General features: G+C 38.4%; 1 protein-coding gene across 1 annotated transcript in view; it reads left to right on the forward strand.

Annotated features, from left to right (window-relative positions):
• ENTPD7 (ectonucleoside triphosphate diphosphohydrolase 7) overlaps positions 1-16,726 on the forward strand; it is a 44,884-nt gene that overhangs the window by 13,552 nt on the left and 14,606 nt on the right. The window contains exons 4-7 of the mRNA XM_047824837.1: positions 6,241-6,446; positions 6,698-6,848; positions 11,588-11,691; positions 14,802-14,858. Of these exons, the coding sequence (XP_047680793.1) occupies positions 6,241-6,446; positions 6,698-6,848; positions 11,588-11,691; positions 14,802-14,858 (518 nt within the window). The remainder of the gene's footprint in view (positions 1-6,240; positions 6,447-6,697; positions 6,849-11,587; positions 11,692-14,801; positions 14,859-16,726) is intronic.

The following is a 16,726-nucleotide window of genomic DNA, read 5'->3' on the forward strand; positions in this document are numbered from 1 at the left end:
AAAATTAGGCCAAAGCTATTTTCATAATAATACTAAGATGTTATTTGCCCTTTAAAAAAAAATTTATTTATTGTTTAATTTACATTCAAGTTAGTTAGCATATAGTGCAACAATGATTTCAGGAGTAGATTCCTTAATGCCCCTTACCCATTTAGCCCATCCCCCCTCCCACAACCCCTCCAACAACTCTCTGTTTGTTCTCTATATTTAAGAGTCTCTTCTGTTTTGTCCCCCTCCCTGTTTTTATATTATTTTTGCTTCCCTTCCCTTATGTTCATCTGTTTTGTATCTTAAATTCCACGTATGAGTGAAGTCATATGATATTTGTCTTTCTCTGACTAGTTTTGCCTAGCTTAATACCCTCCAGCTCCATCCATGTAGTTGCAAATGGCAAGATTTCATTCTTTTTGATTGCTGAGTAATATTCCGTGTGTGTGTGTGTGTGTGTGTGTGTGTGTGTGTATACATATGTGTGTGTATGTGTGTATATATATGTATGTATATACATATGTATATATATACACACATATGTATATATGTATATATATAAAAATAAAAGCAGAAGCTTTTTATTTTGATGAGGTCCCAATAGTTCATTTTTGCTTTTGTGTCGCTTGCTTCTGGAGACGTGTTGAGTAAGACATTGCTGGGGCCGAGGTCAAAGAGGTTTTTGCCTGCTTTCTCCTCCAGGATTTTGATGGCTTCCTGTCTTATGTTTAGGTCTTTCATCCACTTTGAGTTTATTTTTTGTGTATGGTGTAAGAAAGTGGTCCAGGATCATTCTTCTGCATGTTACTGTCCAGTTTTCCCAGCACCATTTGCTCAAGAGACTGTATTCTGTTGGATATTCTTTGCTGCTTTGTCAAAGATTAATTGGCTGTATGTTTGTGGATCCATTTCTGGGTTCTCTTCTGTCCCACTCATCTGAGGGTCTGTTTTTGTGCCAGTACCATACTGTCTTGATGATTACAGCTTTATAATACGTCTTGGAGTCCGGGAGTGTGACGCCTCCAGCTCTGGTTTTCTTTTTCAGGATTGCTTTGGCTATTCGGGGTCTTTTCTGGTTCCATACAAATTTTAGGATGGTTTGTTCTAGCTCTGTGAAGAATGCTGGTGTTATTTTGATAGGGATTGCTTGCCCTTCTTTTAATTGGAAAAAACCACATAACAAAATTTACCATTTTAACAACTTTTAAGTATACAGTTCAGTACTGTTAAGTGTATTCACATTGTTATTTGACCAATCTCCAGAACTTTTTCATCTTGCAAGTCTGAACTCTATACCCATTAAACAACAACTCCACTTTTTTCCCTCCCTGCGCCAACCCCTGGTAACCACTATTCTATTTTCTGTTTTGATGAATATGGCTGCTTCCCATCTCTCATGTAAGTGGAACTCACAATATTTGTCTTTTTGTGACTGGCTTGTTTTACTTAGCATGATATCCTCAAGGCTCACCCATATGTAGCATATGACAAAGCTTCCTTCTCTTTTAAGGCTGAAGAATATCCATTTTATGTATATAATGCATTTTGTTCATTTATTCATCTGTCCTTGGATACTTTATTTGCTTCTCCCTCTTGGCTAGTATGTTGCTATTTGCCCTTTTCACTGAGTTGACATATATACTAGTGATGCAAAGCAACAGGTAGGTAGAACTGCAGGTGCCTTGACACAAATCAAGATGGAGGCACCAAATTCTAGTGTTAGTTATTGTAGTCGTCACTGTCACACAGTTGTAATGGGAAAAAATTCAGGTTCCATTTAAGAATATCTTTTTCATGGGACACCTGGGTGGCTCAGTCAGTTAGGCGTCTGACTTCAGCTCAGGTCATGATATTGAGGTTCTCGAGTCCGAGCCCCGCATCGGGCTTTGTGCTGACAGCTCGGAAACTGGAGCCTGCTTCAGATCCTGTGTCTCCCTCGCTCTCTGCCCCTCCCCCACTCATGCTCTGTCTCTGTCTCTCAAAAATAAATAATAAAAATGTTTAAAAAAAAAAGAATATCTTTTTCATATTCTGTGTGACAAAATTGGAAGTATGCACTTCTCTTGCACACTGAGTTGTCTTGAGGAAAAGCCCTTAGGCAATTGTTTGGGGTGTGAGTTAAACCTAGCTGCTTTTATCACGGAATATTATTCTTACTTGAAAGAATGCCAGAAAAACTATGGTTTTCAGACATGGATATTTTGTAACGCTCTTCTTGAAAATGAATGAAGTAAAGTCCTGTCACTTTAAGGAAGCCAACTGTTAGCTTTTATTGCCAGTGATAACATCTGAGTTTTCAAGTGAAAATTAGCAGTTTGGAACATTTGTATCTGCCACCATGAGTCTGCTAGCTTCTTAATACTTAAAAGACTTTTTTTTTTTTTTTTTTAAATTTACATCCAAGTTAGTTAGCATATAGTGCAATAATGTATTCAGGAGTAGATTCCAGTGATTCATCCCCTGTGTATAACACCCAATGCTCATCCCAGCAAGTGTCTTCCTTAATGCCCCTAACCCTTTTTAGCCCATCCCCCCACCGAAAAAGACTTTTTTGGATAATATTGGTAGTGATATTAATGTGTGTGCGTGTGTGTGTGTGTGTTTAATGTTGTAAAATGAAATGTGTCAATGTTAGGGAGATTTGCATAGCTCAGTGAACCAATATTTCCCAGTATAAGATGTTACAAAATTGTGCCGGGGTAAATGCACATTCAAAGTGCAAGATTCAAAGTGCAAGATAGACTAATGGTTAATGTTACGGAGTATAAAACATTCTTAGATAGGGTTTTAGATTTCACATTGCAGCTAACCTTTAAGAAACCCCACTTGTTGAACTTTAGTGTAGTATCAAAGAAGAATCTAAACGGGTTATTAAAATATTCCTTTTTCCAACAACATGTCTCTGTGAAGCTGGATTTTTTTTTCATATACTTCAACCAAAACAACATACTGTAACAGATTGAATACAGAGGCAAGTATGAGAATCTAGCTGTGTTCTATTAATCTACACAGTAGAGAGATTTGCAAAACCATAAAACAATCACTCTTCTATTTTTTTTTGTTTTAAAAAAGTAGTTATTTTGGTGGCACCTGGGTGGCTCAGTCGGTTAGGCATCAGACTTTGGCTCAGGTCATGATCTCACAGTTCGTGGGTTCGAGCCCCGCGTTGGGCTCTGTGCTGACAGCTCAGAGCCTGGAGCCTGCTTCAGGTTCTGTGTCTCCTCTCTCTCTGCCCCACCCCTGCTCATGCTTGCTCTCTCTGTCTCTCAAAAATAAACATTAAAAAATTTTTTTAAAAATTAAAAAGTTATTTTTATAAAGTATATTAATATGTAAAGAGTATTGTTTTATCTAAGTAAATATTAAAATTTTTCTGTCCTATTTTTTTTTTAATTAAAAAAAATTTTTTTTTCAACGTTTATTTATTTTTGGGACAGAGAGAGACAGAGCATGAACGGGGGAGGGGCAGAGAGAGAGGGAGACACAGAATCGGAAACAGGCTCCAGGCTCTGAGCCATCAGCCCAGAGCCTGACGCGGGACTCGAACTCACGGACCGTGAGATCGTGACCTGGCTGAAGTCGGACGCTTAACCGACTGCGCCACCCAGGCGCCCCTGTCCTATTTTCTAACATGGTAAATATAAATAGATGTAACCCACATATACAAAACCTCTTTTGCATCCAATAAATTTTAAGAATACAAAAGGGGTCCTGAGCCTAGATGTTTGAGAACCAGTGTACTGGAGAAAAGTTATTCATTAAGCAGGAGGGAATGGGGTCTAAAATCTAGTCAGAAAAGTAGAGGGGAAGGTTTTGAGAGAGGGAAAGCAGAGAAAGATCTGTGAAGCATGTGAAGTAGAAAGATTGCTAGGGTAGGAAATGAAAAGTCACTTTGGGCTAGAGATGGCTTACCTTGCGTGAGGTCAGTATTTGCAAGAGTTCTGTAACTTGAACCCAGATATCTTCCCAGCTTTTATGTGATAGAAGTGAGCTGTTATGAGTTGATTTGTGGATCATAAGCCCAGTTCAGCCCAGTAATCTGATTAGAGTGGTAAAGTTTGTGGTGAAACAGTCTTTGGGAACATAAACTTGCTAGAGTGTAACAGATTTTTACCACCTGCTTCATTTCCCATAACTCCCTCTCATATTGGATCCGGAAAAAAGTTCTACCTGACCCTATCCTATGTAATCATTTACAGCATGATACTGGAGCTCAAATATATGATCCTCCCTTATTTTGTATTGCAGAGGAGGAAAGGTACTTAACTCTACTTTTTTATTTCAGAACTGATTCTATATGCTCATCCATTCATCAAGGTTTGCTTTTCCCTCCCCAAAGCAGGGAACTGTGTGGTCTGCATAGCAGTGTCAAATCACCAGTAAACATGGCCTAGATTATTGTGAGGGGTGGGACATGTGGCTAATTGTCTGATCAGAGGTAGATTTACCGAAGAGCTAGTGATACTACACTTCAGGGCCCCTTACATGTGTAGGCCCCTTTTCGTATTTGTAATGTTGAATCTTTCTTAAAACAACAACAACAACAACAACAACAACAAACACAACAACTATCTAATGGCATAAGTTTCAGGCTTCACAAAACCTAGTTCTTTTTTTTTTTTTTTAATTTTTTTAAATATTTATTTCTGAGACAGAGAGAGACAGCATGAGCGGGGGAGGAGCAGAGAGAGAGGGAGACACAGAATCAGAAGCAGGCTCCAGGCTCTGAGCTGTCAGCACAGAACCTGACGCGGGGCTCAAACTCAAAAACCGTGAGATCATGACCTGAGCTGAAGTCGGTTGCTCAACCGACTGAGCCACCCAGGTGCCCCCACAAAACCTAGTTCTGAGGGGTTCTGTGTAAGGGTCTAGGGGATCTAGGAATTAGCTCTAAATACAGTGTTGGATGAGTAGGGCAGATATAAGGAAGGGAGTTTAGTGGTGATACTTGAAAAAATACACAGCATTGCTTTCAAAGCATTTATTCAACTACTAGCTCAACCTATAGTAATACTTAATCAAATTTAAAAGAATTTACAGGACAACGTTTTAACCTCTTTACCGTGCAGTATGTATTCTCAGCACCAAGAAAGAGCTTTTTCCATATAATAAGTTAAAAGCCATTCTCACTGAGCTTCTCTTCAAAGAGAAGTTCAGCAATGTTTGTACTTTTCAGACTCTCAGGTTCTAAATGAACCTTAATGTTTATTAAAGCCTAAGACTCAGGAGCATTTTACCGACTCTTAGCCTTCTTTTCATCTGGACTTTTCAGCTCTTTTCTCCAGAGAGTCTTCTCCTATTTGCTTTCCCAATTATTATCACATAACAGTAAAAGCAGTGGCAGTGGTACAGCGCTGTGCTAACCACTCAGCATACATTGTCTGTATGAGGGCGGAGACTTGGTATCCTTATTTTACAGATGAGAAAACAGTCTGAGAGAAGGTAGGTAACTTGTTGAAGGTCACACAGCATAGAAAGTGCCAGAGCTGAGAGACTCAAACCTTGGTGTTTTGATGGTAGCATCTTTACTTGTTTCATCTTCCTGCTGTCCACCACATAAATACCTTATAATGAGAATCTGAAAAAATTCCAACACAAAATTCTGATGTCCTAGGGCCTAGGAGCTATTTTTTTTTAACAGTGTAATGTTTTATTTTTTTAGACTGGGTGTTGGGTACATTGTTTTATTGTTATTATTTATACATATTTTATAAGCATTCTTTTTATGACTGTAAAATACTTTAAAAGATATAGAAAAGAATAACTACTGTGTTTATGAAATACATTTTTTATTAATGCAGTTCTAGCAGTAAAAAGTACAAAGCAAAAAGCCCCATAAATATGGCCACCCAGAAACACATATTAAGTGATAATCATTCCAAAGTAGTGTTAATGTTTATGTACAGAAAGGATAGAGAGATAGAAGAGAAATTATTAGGATTGTTTTAGTTAACTAGTGTGTATAACAAACTGCCCCATATCTCGGTGGCTTATAACAATAAAAAATAGTTATTTGCTTAGACCTAGAAGCTCTTTAAAGATGGTAAAACATGTGGTATCCCAGCCAGTTTCAGAACTGCCCCCACTGCCATTTCAATGGCTCTCGGGAAGAAAACCAGGCATTATCTATGTACATCACTAATTATGGTCAGTGTTGTTTCATTCCTCAGGATGTGTGGTTCCATGTGGCTGGCACAGGTGGACACTTCATGAAAACTCTTTAATCCCAGTTTCTCTTTTTGCCTGGCTCAGGTATTTGGCTCGAGTAGGGGAGCTTGAAGCAACCAACACTGAAGACCCAACTCTAAATTACGGACTTGTCGTGGATTGTGGCAGCAGTGGCTCCCGGATTTTTGTTTATTTCTGGCCAAGACATAATGGCAACCCCCATGATTTACTGGACATTAAGCAGATGAGAGACCGCAACAGCCAACCAGTGGTTAAAAAAATCAAGCCAGGTACTATTTGGCATGTATTTTGTTGTCAGTCTCTTTACCTGCTCCAGGCATGAAAGAGGAGAGAGTGAAGAGGCAGAAAGAAAGCTATTCCCTTTTTTTCTTGCGAGTCTGGATAATGGGAGAGATCTCATTCATTGCCGTTCCCGTCCTCTCAAATAAATAAGTGTTTAGGACCTTATGCAGAACTTTATGGAGTATCAGTCTTCTGAATCCATGTGATCTGCTTTTTAAAGTATTTTGTCTTACTTAAGGAATCTCTGCAATGGCCGACACTCCAGAACATGCCAGTGATTACCTTCGTCCTCTGCTGAGCTTTGCTGCTGCTCACGTGCCTGTGAAGAAGCACAAGGAGACCCCTCTTTACATCCTGTGCACAGCAGGCATGAGGCTTCTCCCTGAGAGGTGAGATAGGGGGTCTGAAGAACACAGGAGAATGGGTGGCATGAGAGTTGCCAGGCTGATTCCACATGTTATTCTTTGCAGTCCCCTGGTCTGAAGGTGGGCTATGGGTGCACCATGCAGAGTTCACAGGTGGCACTGGAAGACTCCTGGCTCAAAATAGAGCAAAGCCACCCCTGCACGCAGTTACTTCACAGTCTGTTCAGGGCTTCATGTCATTTGCTTCTTTGGGATCAATATCTATCTGTGATGGCTGTAATGATTCTTAGTTTTTACTGAGGGGCAGTGGTGATGGTGATAAATTTAGATCACTAGAAGGGGAGCACAGTTAACAGAAGGGTTGTAGGAGGTTGACCTGAGCAACTGGGTACCTGGGGATCGGTAGGAAGGAATGCTGCTCTCTCCTTAACTGCCTGGTCATGGTGCTGCTTTACAAAGCTCAGTCTCCATTGTTTTAGAACAGTTTTTTTCAGCTTCATCCAGTCAAGTCTTTTCCAGTTGACCTTGGCAATTTAGCCCAGTATCTTGCCACCCAATCCCTCTTTCTTCTTTGGAAGAAGAGGAGGAAGAGGCAGTGGCTGTACTTAGGTCAGACACATTCTTGTTTGTAATTTCTCCCCTTTGACACTTCCCTCGCCCCTTCACACTTATGGTCATGGGGGGGGGAGTGAGCTCCCTTCACTTCAGAATTCATTCTTCTGGAATCTTCAAAGTCTCATAGGCAGCAGGTATTTTTTGTTAGCTTAGATATTTTTTTCTTGGTAAATAACAGTTCCCTTTTCCAGAAAGTTTTATTTTGTATTCTTGGCCAGCAACAAAAACCTTGGCTATGCAGGTAGGGCTTTGTGCTGCTTATGCCAGACGTGCAGGACAATGTAACATATGTCCACAGTTCTTTCAATGGGCTTCTTTCCTTCTCTTTAGATACACAATTACTGGTTTACTATCTTGTCTGCTGTTGAGAAGCAGATTATTTTATATAACCATTTGTTGAAATGAGAGACCTATTTTAACCCCTTATTTTCCCATGTATCTTGGCCTTTAAAACATTTTTGTTTTGGGGTGCCTGGGTGGTCCAGTCAGTTGAGCGTCTGACTCTTGATTTTGGCTCAGGTCATGATCTCATGGTTCTTGCAATTCAGCCCGTGTTGGGCTCTGTGCTGACAGCATGGATCCTGCTTGGGATTCTCTCTCTCCCTCTCTTTCTGTTCCTCTGCTGCTTGCACTCTCTCTCTAAATACATAAACTTAAGAAAATTTTTTTGGTTTTGTTTTTGGGGTGGCTAGATGGTTCAGTCAGTTGAGTGTCCGACTTTTGATTTCAGCTCACGTCATGATCCTGGGGTCATGGGATTGGGCCCCACATCAGGCTCTGTGCTCAGCGTGGGGCCTGCTTGGGATTTTCTCTCTCTCTTCCCCTCTGTCCTTCTCCCTCTCTCATGCGTGCTTTCTCTTAACAAAACAAAAGAACATTTGTGTTTTTTAATTTTTAAAACCAAATTTTAAAATATTATAGCTGCAGTAAAGGAAAAATAAACAACAAACTTATATCCCTATTGCCCTATCGAAAGTGTTTCATTTTGTCATATTCCCTTCTCTCTGTACATCTCTCTGTAATTTCTACAAAGTTGTTAACCATACTACACACGTAAGTTAGAATTTTTGATTCTGACATAAGTAATAATCATATAGTTCAGAATTTAGAAACCCTGGGAAGAGTATAGGTGACACAGTGGGTGCCACATCACAGGCTTGTGAGTGGTCTGAGGTCAACACCAAGGAAGGGGGATGAAGGCCACAGAAGAAGTTGATGAGGGAGTCAAAAAGGCAGAGCCAACCAGGAGGGTGATGGTTTGGCCCCCTTTTGTGGGTCTGGAGCAAAAGAAAGGATTGCCTCATCTCCTGATGTCACTCAGCATTGACATTGTTTGTCAAAGAAGTTTCTATGCAGACAAAACCCACTATGTAACTCCATTCCATTTGTCTAAGATGTTCACTGTCAGCATGGAGGCTCCGAATATTTGTATTTTTTTTTTTTTTATCTTAAGAATTTGTGAAGAGCTTGTCTTTTAATTCGTTTTCTGATCACCTCTTCTAAATAATGCCTATATCTATCCTGGGCTTATGAAATCATTGCTACCTCTTGAGGCAGCTGTAGTTGTTGACATAAATATAGCCATCACTGTAAGAACCTGTTTTGTATAATTAATGCTCCACTAATATATTAGCATTTGTGAGCAATATTCAAAATGGGTTTAAATCACCTGGACTATATTTTGAAATGTGTTATCACTAGGTTTTATTTCTTTGTCAAAGGCCTAGACTAACAATTTGTTAGACTAACCTCTTTTTTGTTTTGTAATGAAAATGCCTTTAAAAAGAAATTACAAAGGTAGTACAAGGTGACATTTAAGGGGGAAAAAACTTTTGTTCTGGAAAATTTCAAACATAATAATAGAACAGCATAATGAATCCTTATTTTCGCAGCCCCCAGCTTCAACAGTTATCAGCATTTTGCCACTGAAAGTTTTTTGTTTTTGTGGGGTTTTGTTTTGTTTTGTTTTAAAGCTTATTTATTTATTTTGAGAGAGAAGTGCGAGTAGGGGAGGGGCACAGACAGAGAGAGAGAGAGAGAGAGAGAGAGAGAGAATTCCAAGCAGGCTCTGCACCGTGAGCGCACAGCCCGATGCATGACTCCAACTCGCGAAACGTGAGATCATGACCTGAGCCAAAACCAAGAGTCAGATGCTTAACTGACTGAGCCACCCGGATGCCACTGAAAGTTTTTGTTTGTTTTTTTTTTTAAATAAAGAAACAAATTGAATTTTAGGAACAAAAGTTCTATTCTGTGCAGTACGTGAAAAAGTTTTTTGTTTATTGTTTAATGTAAGTTGGGATCATATTGTATGTACTGTTTCATAACCTATTAGAACTCAAAATATGTTGGACATCTTTTCATGTCAATACGTATACAGTATAAGTCGACCTCATTTCTTTTGACATCTGTCTAGTGTTACATTATATGGATATGACATAGATTATTTAACAGGTTGTCACTTTTTCATTTTTATAAAGCTGCAGTATTCGCTTCCTTTTTGTATTCTTATCTGATGATTTCCTTGCAATAAATTTCTAAAAACGTAATAGCTGGTCAAAAGTTAAGCACGTTAAAAATTTGGATACAAAGTCCTGGATTGCTCTCAAAAAGATCATACCAGTGGGGCACCTAGCTGGCTCAGTTGGTAGAGCATTGACTCTCGATCTCAGTATCAGAAGTTCAAGCCCCACATTAGGCATGGAGCCTACTTAATTAAAAAAAAATTTTTTTTTAATGTTTATTTATTTTTGAGACAGACAAAGACAGAATTCAAGTGGGTTAGGGGCAGAGAGAGAGGGAGACATAGAATCCGAAGCAGGCTAGGCAAGGAGCCTACTTAAAAAAACAAAAAAAGATCATACCAGTAATTTACATTCCAAACACCAGTGTATGTGGGTGCCCATTTTTCCATATTGTCCCCCAAATCAGCAAGCCCTCTTTTTGTTTATTTTAAGCAAATAGCCAATTGGAAACATATCCAATAGGGAGAGCAAAATAATCCCTCTTGTTCCCCATGTAAAATTCCTATTGTAAGAATTTAATATGTATAACAACGAGCTATTTTAGAAATTGTATTTGATAGTATATTGTAAAATTATTACTTTGTTTTTCCTTTTTTTTTTTTTTTTTTTACAAAATGTTTATTTATTTATTTTGAGAGAGAGAGAGACAGACAGAGAAAGTGAGCGTGCACGAGCTGGGAGGGGTAGAGAGAGCAGGAGAGAGAATCCCAAGCAGGCTCCATGCTCAGTGCAGAGCCTGATGCAGGGCTCGATCTCACAACCATGATATCATGACCTGAGCTTAAAGAAAATTATTAATTTAAATATATTCTTTACTTTTAAGTGTTATCATTCTTCACTAAGTCATGCTGAGCCAATAGAATATTTTTCTAATGAGTTATTTTAAAGATCCAGGATAGTTGCTTTTGTTTTTAACCACTTTCTCTAGATTCATATTATTACTTCTAGCTTTGTTTCTTTGCTTTTCTTTAATAATACTGATAGCATAAAACTTGAGAGGAGAAAATAACCCTAGATACTAAGATTCAGACTTTGTCCCCAAATTGTTATAACCTTTGGATTTTGATCCTGATTTGGGTTTTTCAAATGATAAGATTTTTATAAAGAAACAAAACCCCAGCCCTTGAAATATATAAAAGGAGATTAAAAAGTTCATTGTCAGTTTTGTAAAGGATATTAATTTGTGGATCTAACAGTGCTTGTTGTGTGGTAATATGAGGTGTTGTTTCTGTATTGTGTAAGATCTGAGGATCAGATTGTGTTCCTTAGTCTGACAGCTTCCCTTCGTAGTAGTTAGGAATCATGCAATTATGAAACTGTGCTTCCTGCCACTTATATATACTCAGCGTTGTGAGAGGCACAGAACTGTGGTCTCATCTTTTAATACTATTTGAATTATAAAATTACACAAAGAAAAAGTATTACTAGTATCATATTGCCTTTTAAGTGGAAGGATATACTTTGGAGGCAGTTTCAACCTTTAAAATCAAGTGAAGTGCCAAAAAGAAGCATGGCTCAACTAGTGGATGGACTATGTGAGCAATGAGGTAGAAGTGCAAGTTGAAGCTAATTGTGAGAAGAGTGTTTAGCGATTAACTTTTATATTTTTGTTCTTTCTTGCAGAAAGCAGCTGGCTATCTTGGCTGATCTGGTGAGAGATTTACCTCTGGAGTTTGACTTCCTCTTTTCACAGTCTCAGGCAGAAGTGATCTCTGGGAAGCAGGAAGGTACTGGGCCTTGAGGGGTGCACTCCTTCAGCTCCTAGCCAATCATGGCATAGTCTCACTGCTAGGGGTGGGGTTAGGATTACTTTATATATTTGATTTTTATTTTTCTTCGGGTAATTTTCTTGATTCTGTCATATGTTTTTTTTTTAAATTATCATTTGCATATTCTGCATTGGTGTCTGTTATAGATTGCTGCTTCTGCAAGTCATATATTTATATTTATTTTTAACTTTGTGCTAAGTACTGTGTTTATAAGAACATATTAGTATTTAGTGATGATTCCAAGTGAGTATTTGGTTAGCTAATTGTAGTTTTCAAAACATAAGTACTTTTAGTCTACTCTTACTTAATTTCCACGAGTAACTTCTATAATCACTAACACACCAATAAGCAAGGACCAACCAGTGACAACCACTAGCCAAGTTCCATAACTATATAATGCTGCAATTCCCATGGCCTCTTCACTAAAAAACCCTGAATCACCTGTATCATAGATCACCCAATCACCCGCACCATTAAACTTAAATACAACCTCAACCTCATCTTCTTTTAAAATATAACAAGCAGTTAATAATTCTGCTAACACCCCGTACTGGGGGTTGTACTGAGTTTGCCAAATTCTAATGTAAAGCAAATTATTAAAGTAAGGGGAAACGTTAATAGGGGATGATCATTATTTACTTTTCTTTTGTTATGGGCTCTCCTTTTATTGCGTTTATTTTTTATTTATTATTTTTTTTTAATTTTTTTTTTTCAACGTTTATTTATTTTTGGGACAGAGAGACAGAGCATGAACGGGGGAGGGGCAGAGAGAGAGGGAGACACAGAACCGGAAACAGGCTCCAGGCTCTGAGCCATCAGCCCAGAGCCTGACGCGGGGCTCGAACTCCCGGACCGCGAGATCGTGACCTGGCTGAAGTTGGACGCTTAACCGACTGCGCCACCCAGGCGCCCCTATTGCGTTTATTTTTTAAATGTTGATTTATTTATTTTGAAGGAGAGGGAGCAAGCAGGGGAGGAGCAGAGAAAGAGGGGGAGAGAGAATCCCAAGCAGGCTCCATGCTCAGTGCAGAGCCCAACTCAGGGATCCATCTTACCACCATGAGACCATGACCTGAACTGAATCCAAGAGTCAGAAGCTTAACAAAGTGCATCACGCAGGCACCCCCCCCCCCCTTTATTGTATTTATTATGAAGTACTGATACTTCCCTAAAAGCTTGCACTGCTGGGTTTGTAGTTTTGAGGTAGAATTGAATATATGTTCTCATGTGGCCCAAATGTGGCCTACATGACAAATTATGTTTCCATTTCTTGAAAAAGAGAAAATCTTCTGTGCATTCTGAATTTTTTTAAATGTTTATTTATTTTTGAATAAGAGAGACAGAGTGTGAGTGGGGTAGGAGCAGAGAGAGAGGGAGACACAGAATCCGAAGCAGGCTCCAGGCTCTGAACTGTCAGCACAGAGCCTGATGTGGGGCTTGAACTCACGAACCGTGAGATCATGACCTGAGCTGAAGTCAGATGCTGATTATCAACTGAGCCACCCAGGCGCCCCTCTTCTGTACATTCTAGTTGCAGTTCACATAAAGGAAAAGATTTACCTTTTCAATTTCAGTATTGCATTCTCCAGTTCTAAAATTTTCATTTGATTCTTTATGTTCTCTTCCTTTGCTGAGACTTTCTATCTTTCCGTTCATTGTAAGACTGGTCTTATTTCTTAGTTATATAGCTGCTTTAGTATCTCTGTCTGGTAATTCTGACATCTGTGTCATCTTGGGGTTGGCATCTTTTCCCTTAGGAGTTGAGATTTTCCTAGTTCTTTTCATGCTAAGTAATTTTATATTGTATCCTGGACATTTTGAAAGTTATACTATGAAACTGGGTCTTGTTTCAATCGTAAGGAAAATACTGACTTTTGTTTGTGTTAGCAGGGAGTTGACCTGGTTAGGTTCATGCCTCAAGTTCTGACCTGCCTTCTGTGATTGTAGTGATTCATTTTTCAAAGCCTTGTCACTGCTATTTGGGTTTGTACCATTTGTGTGTCACCCAGTGGTCAGTCTAAAATCTGGGCATAGTCCATACAAATGGAGTGTCTAGCTAGTACGGTTCTCAGAACCTTTGGTATATTGTTTATGAGATCCATGCATGTGTTGCTTGGCTGTGAGCCCAGGAGTTCATACATCACTTTATTCCTTACTCTCTGTGATCTCCCCAACACTTTCTGGTTCCCTGGGGCTCACTTTCATGGTCCTCCAGTTAGAAAGCCAGGGCTTTAATTTGCCTACTCTGCCATACATTTCCCATGATTGCATCTGCATCCAGGGCTAAATGGTGGAGGACATGGAGAAAAATCAGCAATAGGGATTTTCTTCAGTTCTTAAGGCTGTAGCTCCTCTAGTCAGAGAAGATTCATATCCTTCACAGTTTTAGGCACCTGCCCAACTTCTACCTCTGCTGTTGCAGGATTGCCTGGGGTAGCAGAGAACAAAATGAAGGGAAAAAAACCCAAGGGATTTTCCTCCATTCTTTCGGAGCCTTTGGGGTCTCTTTTAATGCTCCTTGGAGCAGAAAGCAAGGCCTTGAAGTTCTTTCCCTCCACACCTGGATGTCCTTTTGTGTTTCAAGCTGCTTTTGAGTCCAGGCCAGGCAATATCTGAGGGGAAAATATGGGACACTCACTACAGGTTTGGTGGTACTTTAACTTCTGATCTCTGACTCAGTGTGCCTCTTATTATTTCCTTCCAGAGTTCTCACAAATCTGCTCCATATATTCCATGCAGTTTACAGTGTGTTCGGTGGGATGACAGGATAGAGTGTGCTTACCTCCTCTTGCCCAGAGCCAGAATCCAAGATGCACATTTTTTACATTTGTTTTTGCACATTAATTTAGAAAACGCAAATTTACACATTAATTTAGACAATGCAAATCATTTTAAAAGGGAAAAGCATCACAAGATAAGAGATTTTGAATTCATACACTAAGAGTATGGAATAAAATACTATCATCACTTTTTTCCTAAGAAAAGGAGGAAAAGAACAGCCCTGGGAGAGGTGTATACATGGCATAGCAATAGAGAATTAAGCATGGGCTTTTATGTTTCTTACCTAGGAGTTTATGCATGGATTGGAATCAACTTTGTTTTGGGAAGATTCGACCATGAGGATGGTGAGTAATGTTGTCATCTTAAGACAGTTCTAAGGACTGAACGAAGGTTTATGTTGTAACCTATCAGTGTAATATAAGTGCCACATTTGAGTGATTTTTCTTTCTTTTTTTTTTAAAAGTAAAGATGCTTCATTTTCCAGTCCTACTTTCCCTTCTTTTATTTCTTTTTAAATTTTTAATATGGAAAGTTAGAAACATTTACAGAAGTAAATAATAATAAAATGAATTTCCATGAGCCCATTACTCAGACTCAACACTAATTAGTGGTTGGTCAGTTTTTTGGCTCCACCCTCCCTCCATACAACACAGGTTTTTTTCCTTTTGGATTTTAAAAAGCAAACCCCAGACATATCATTTTATCTTCTTGTACTTCAGCGTTTATCTCTCACCAATGAGGAGCTTCAAAACAACTGAGATATCCACAATGCCATTCTTAAATTTAAAAAAGTTAACAATTTCTAGTATTGTGTAACATCTATCTAATACCCAGGTAGAGACTTCCTTTATTGTATCAAGAATATTTATTTGTAATTGTCTTGTTAAAATCAGAATCTGAACAAGGATCATAATTACATTTGATTGATAAGTTTCTTTATAACAGCTTTCCCCCTCCCACCTCTTTTCCTCAAATCATTCATTAAAAACACAAAAACAAAACTGGCTCACTTGATAGAATGAAATTACCACATTCTTAATTTGATTGACTGAATTTTTGTGGGGTCTTAAACATGCTTCTCATCCCTCCTTATGTCTTATAAATTGGAGATTAGATACAGAAGCTTGATTAGACACCGATTCAATTCCTTTGGCAAGAATAAATAATAAATAAAGATTGGCACTAAGTGTTTCCTACTACATCACATCAGAAGTTTTATAAGGTCTGCTTGTCCCACTTCAGTCACATTAAGACTGATCAGGTTTCAGGGTTCAGGTATTGTCAGCCTGATCTAATCTATTATGAAAATTCTCCAGCCACTTTTCACTTAATGGTTATAGTAGCCAATTGTGATTGTTGTTTAGATTCGTTTTTTCATTAGAGGTTGCAAAATAGTTATTTTTCTAATTCCTTCATTTCTTCTGCATTTAACAGTTGGGGTTTTTATATAACAAAATTTTCTTCATTAACTATTTGATTATCCTGGAATACAGTTCTAAATGGAAAGACAGGATAGATCTTTCATTCTTTCATTTATCAAGTTTTTGATTAATGAGTTGATGTCCTAGCAACTTCCAAAGGTAACTAGTGAAGTTTTTTTTCAGTATCATTATGAGTTTGTAGATTTTAATGTGTTTGATGCATCGTAGTCCATTGCATCATCATTCTTTTCAGTGCTCAAATTACACCATCATTGGCCAGTTGGAGCACCTATAGGTTGGCTTCTGTACCTTTTAACATCCCAATAGTCTTTTATATTTCCCTTGCTTTTTGGCACACTAAGGTATATTCCATGCTTGTCTTGTATTTTTTCTACCTTCGACCTAGCATCGGACATTTTTTAAGGAGCCCTGGTTTCTTTTATTGGAAAATGATATTTAGAGACCATGGATGCCAGGAGTGCTTATTGCTCCTAGATTATCCTAGGCCCTTTCAGTACAGAGCTAGAAAATATGTATTTTTAGAAAGAGAAAAAGAAATCATGATAGTTCCAATTCATATTTAAGATTATAAGGTTATACAAAGAGGTGAAAAATCCATACACTGAAAACTGTAGAAAACTTATGAAAGAAATTGAAGAAGGCACACCAAAAAATCGAAAAATATTCCATGCTCCTGGATTGGAAGAACAAATATTGTTAAAATGTCCATACTACCCAAAGCAATCTAAATATTCAATGCTATCCCTGTCAAAATAACACCAGCATTCTTC

This window comes from Prionailurus viverrinus, chromosome D2, assembly GCF_022837055.1.
Source record: "Prionailurus viverrinus isolate Anna chromosome D2, UM_Priviv_1.0, whole genome shotgun sequence".
In the NCBI taxonomy this organism is placed as follows: domain Eukaryota; kingdom Metazoa; phylum Chordata; class Mammalia; order Carnivora; family Felidae; genus Prionailurus; species Prionailurus viverrinus.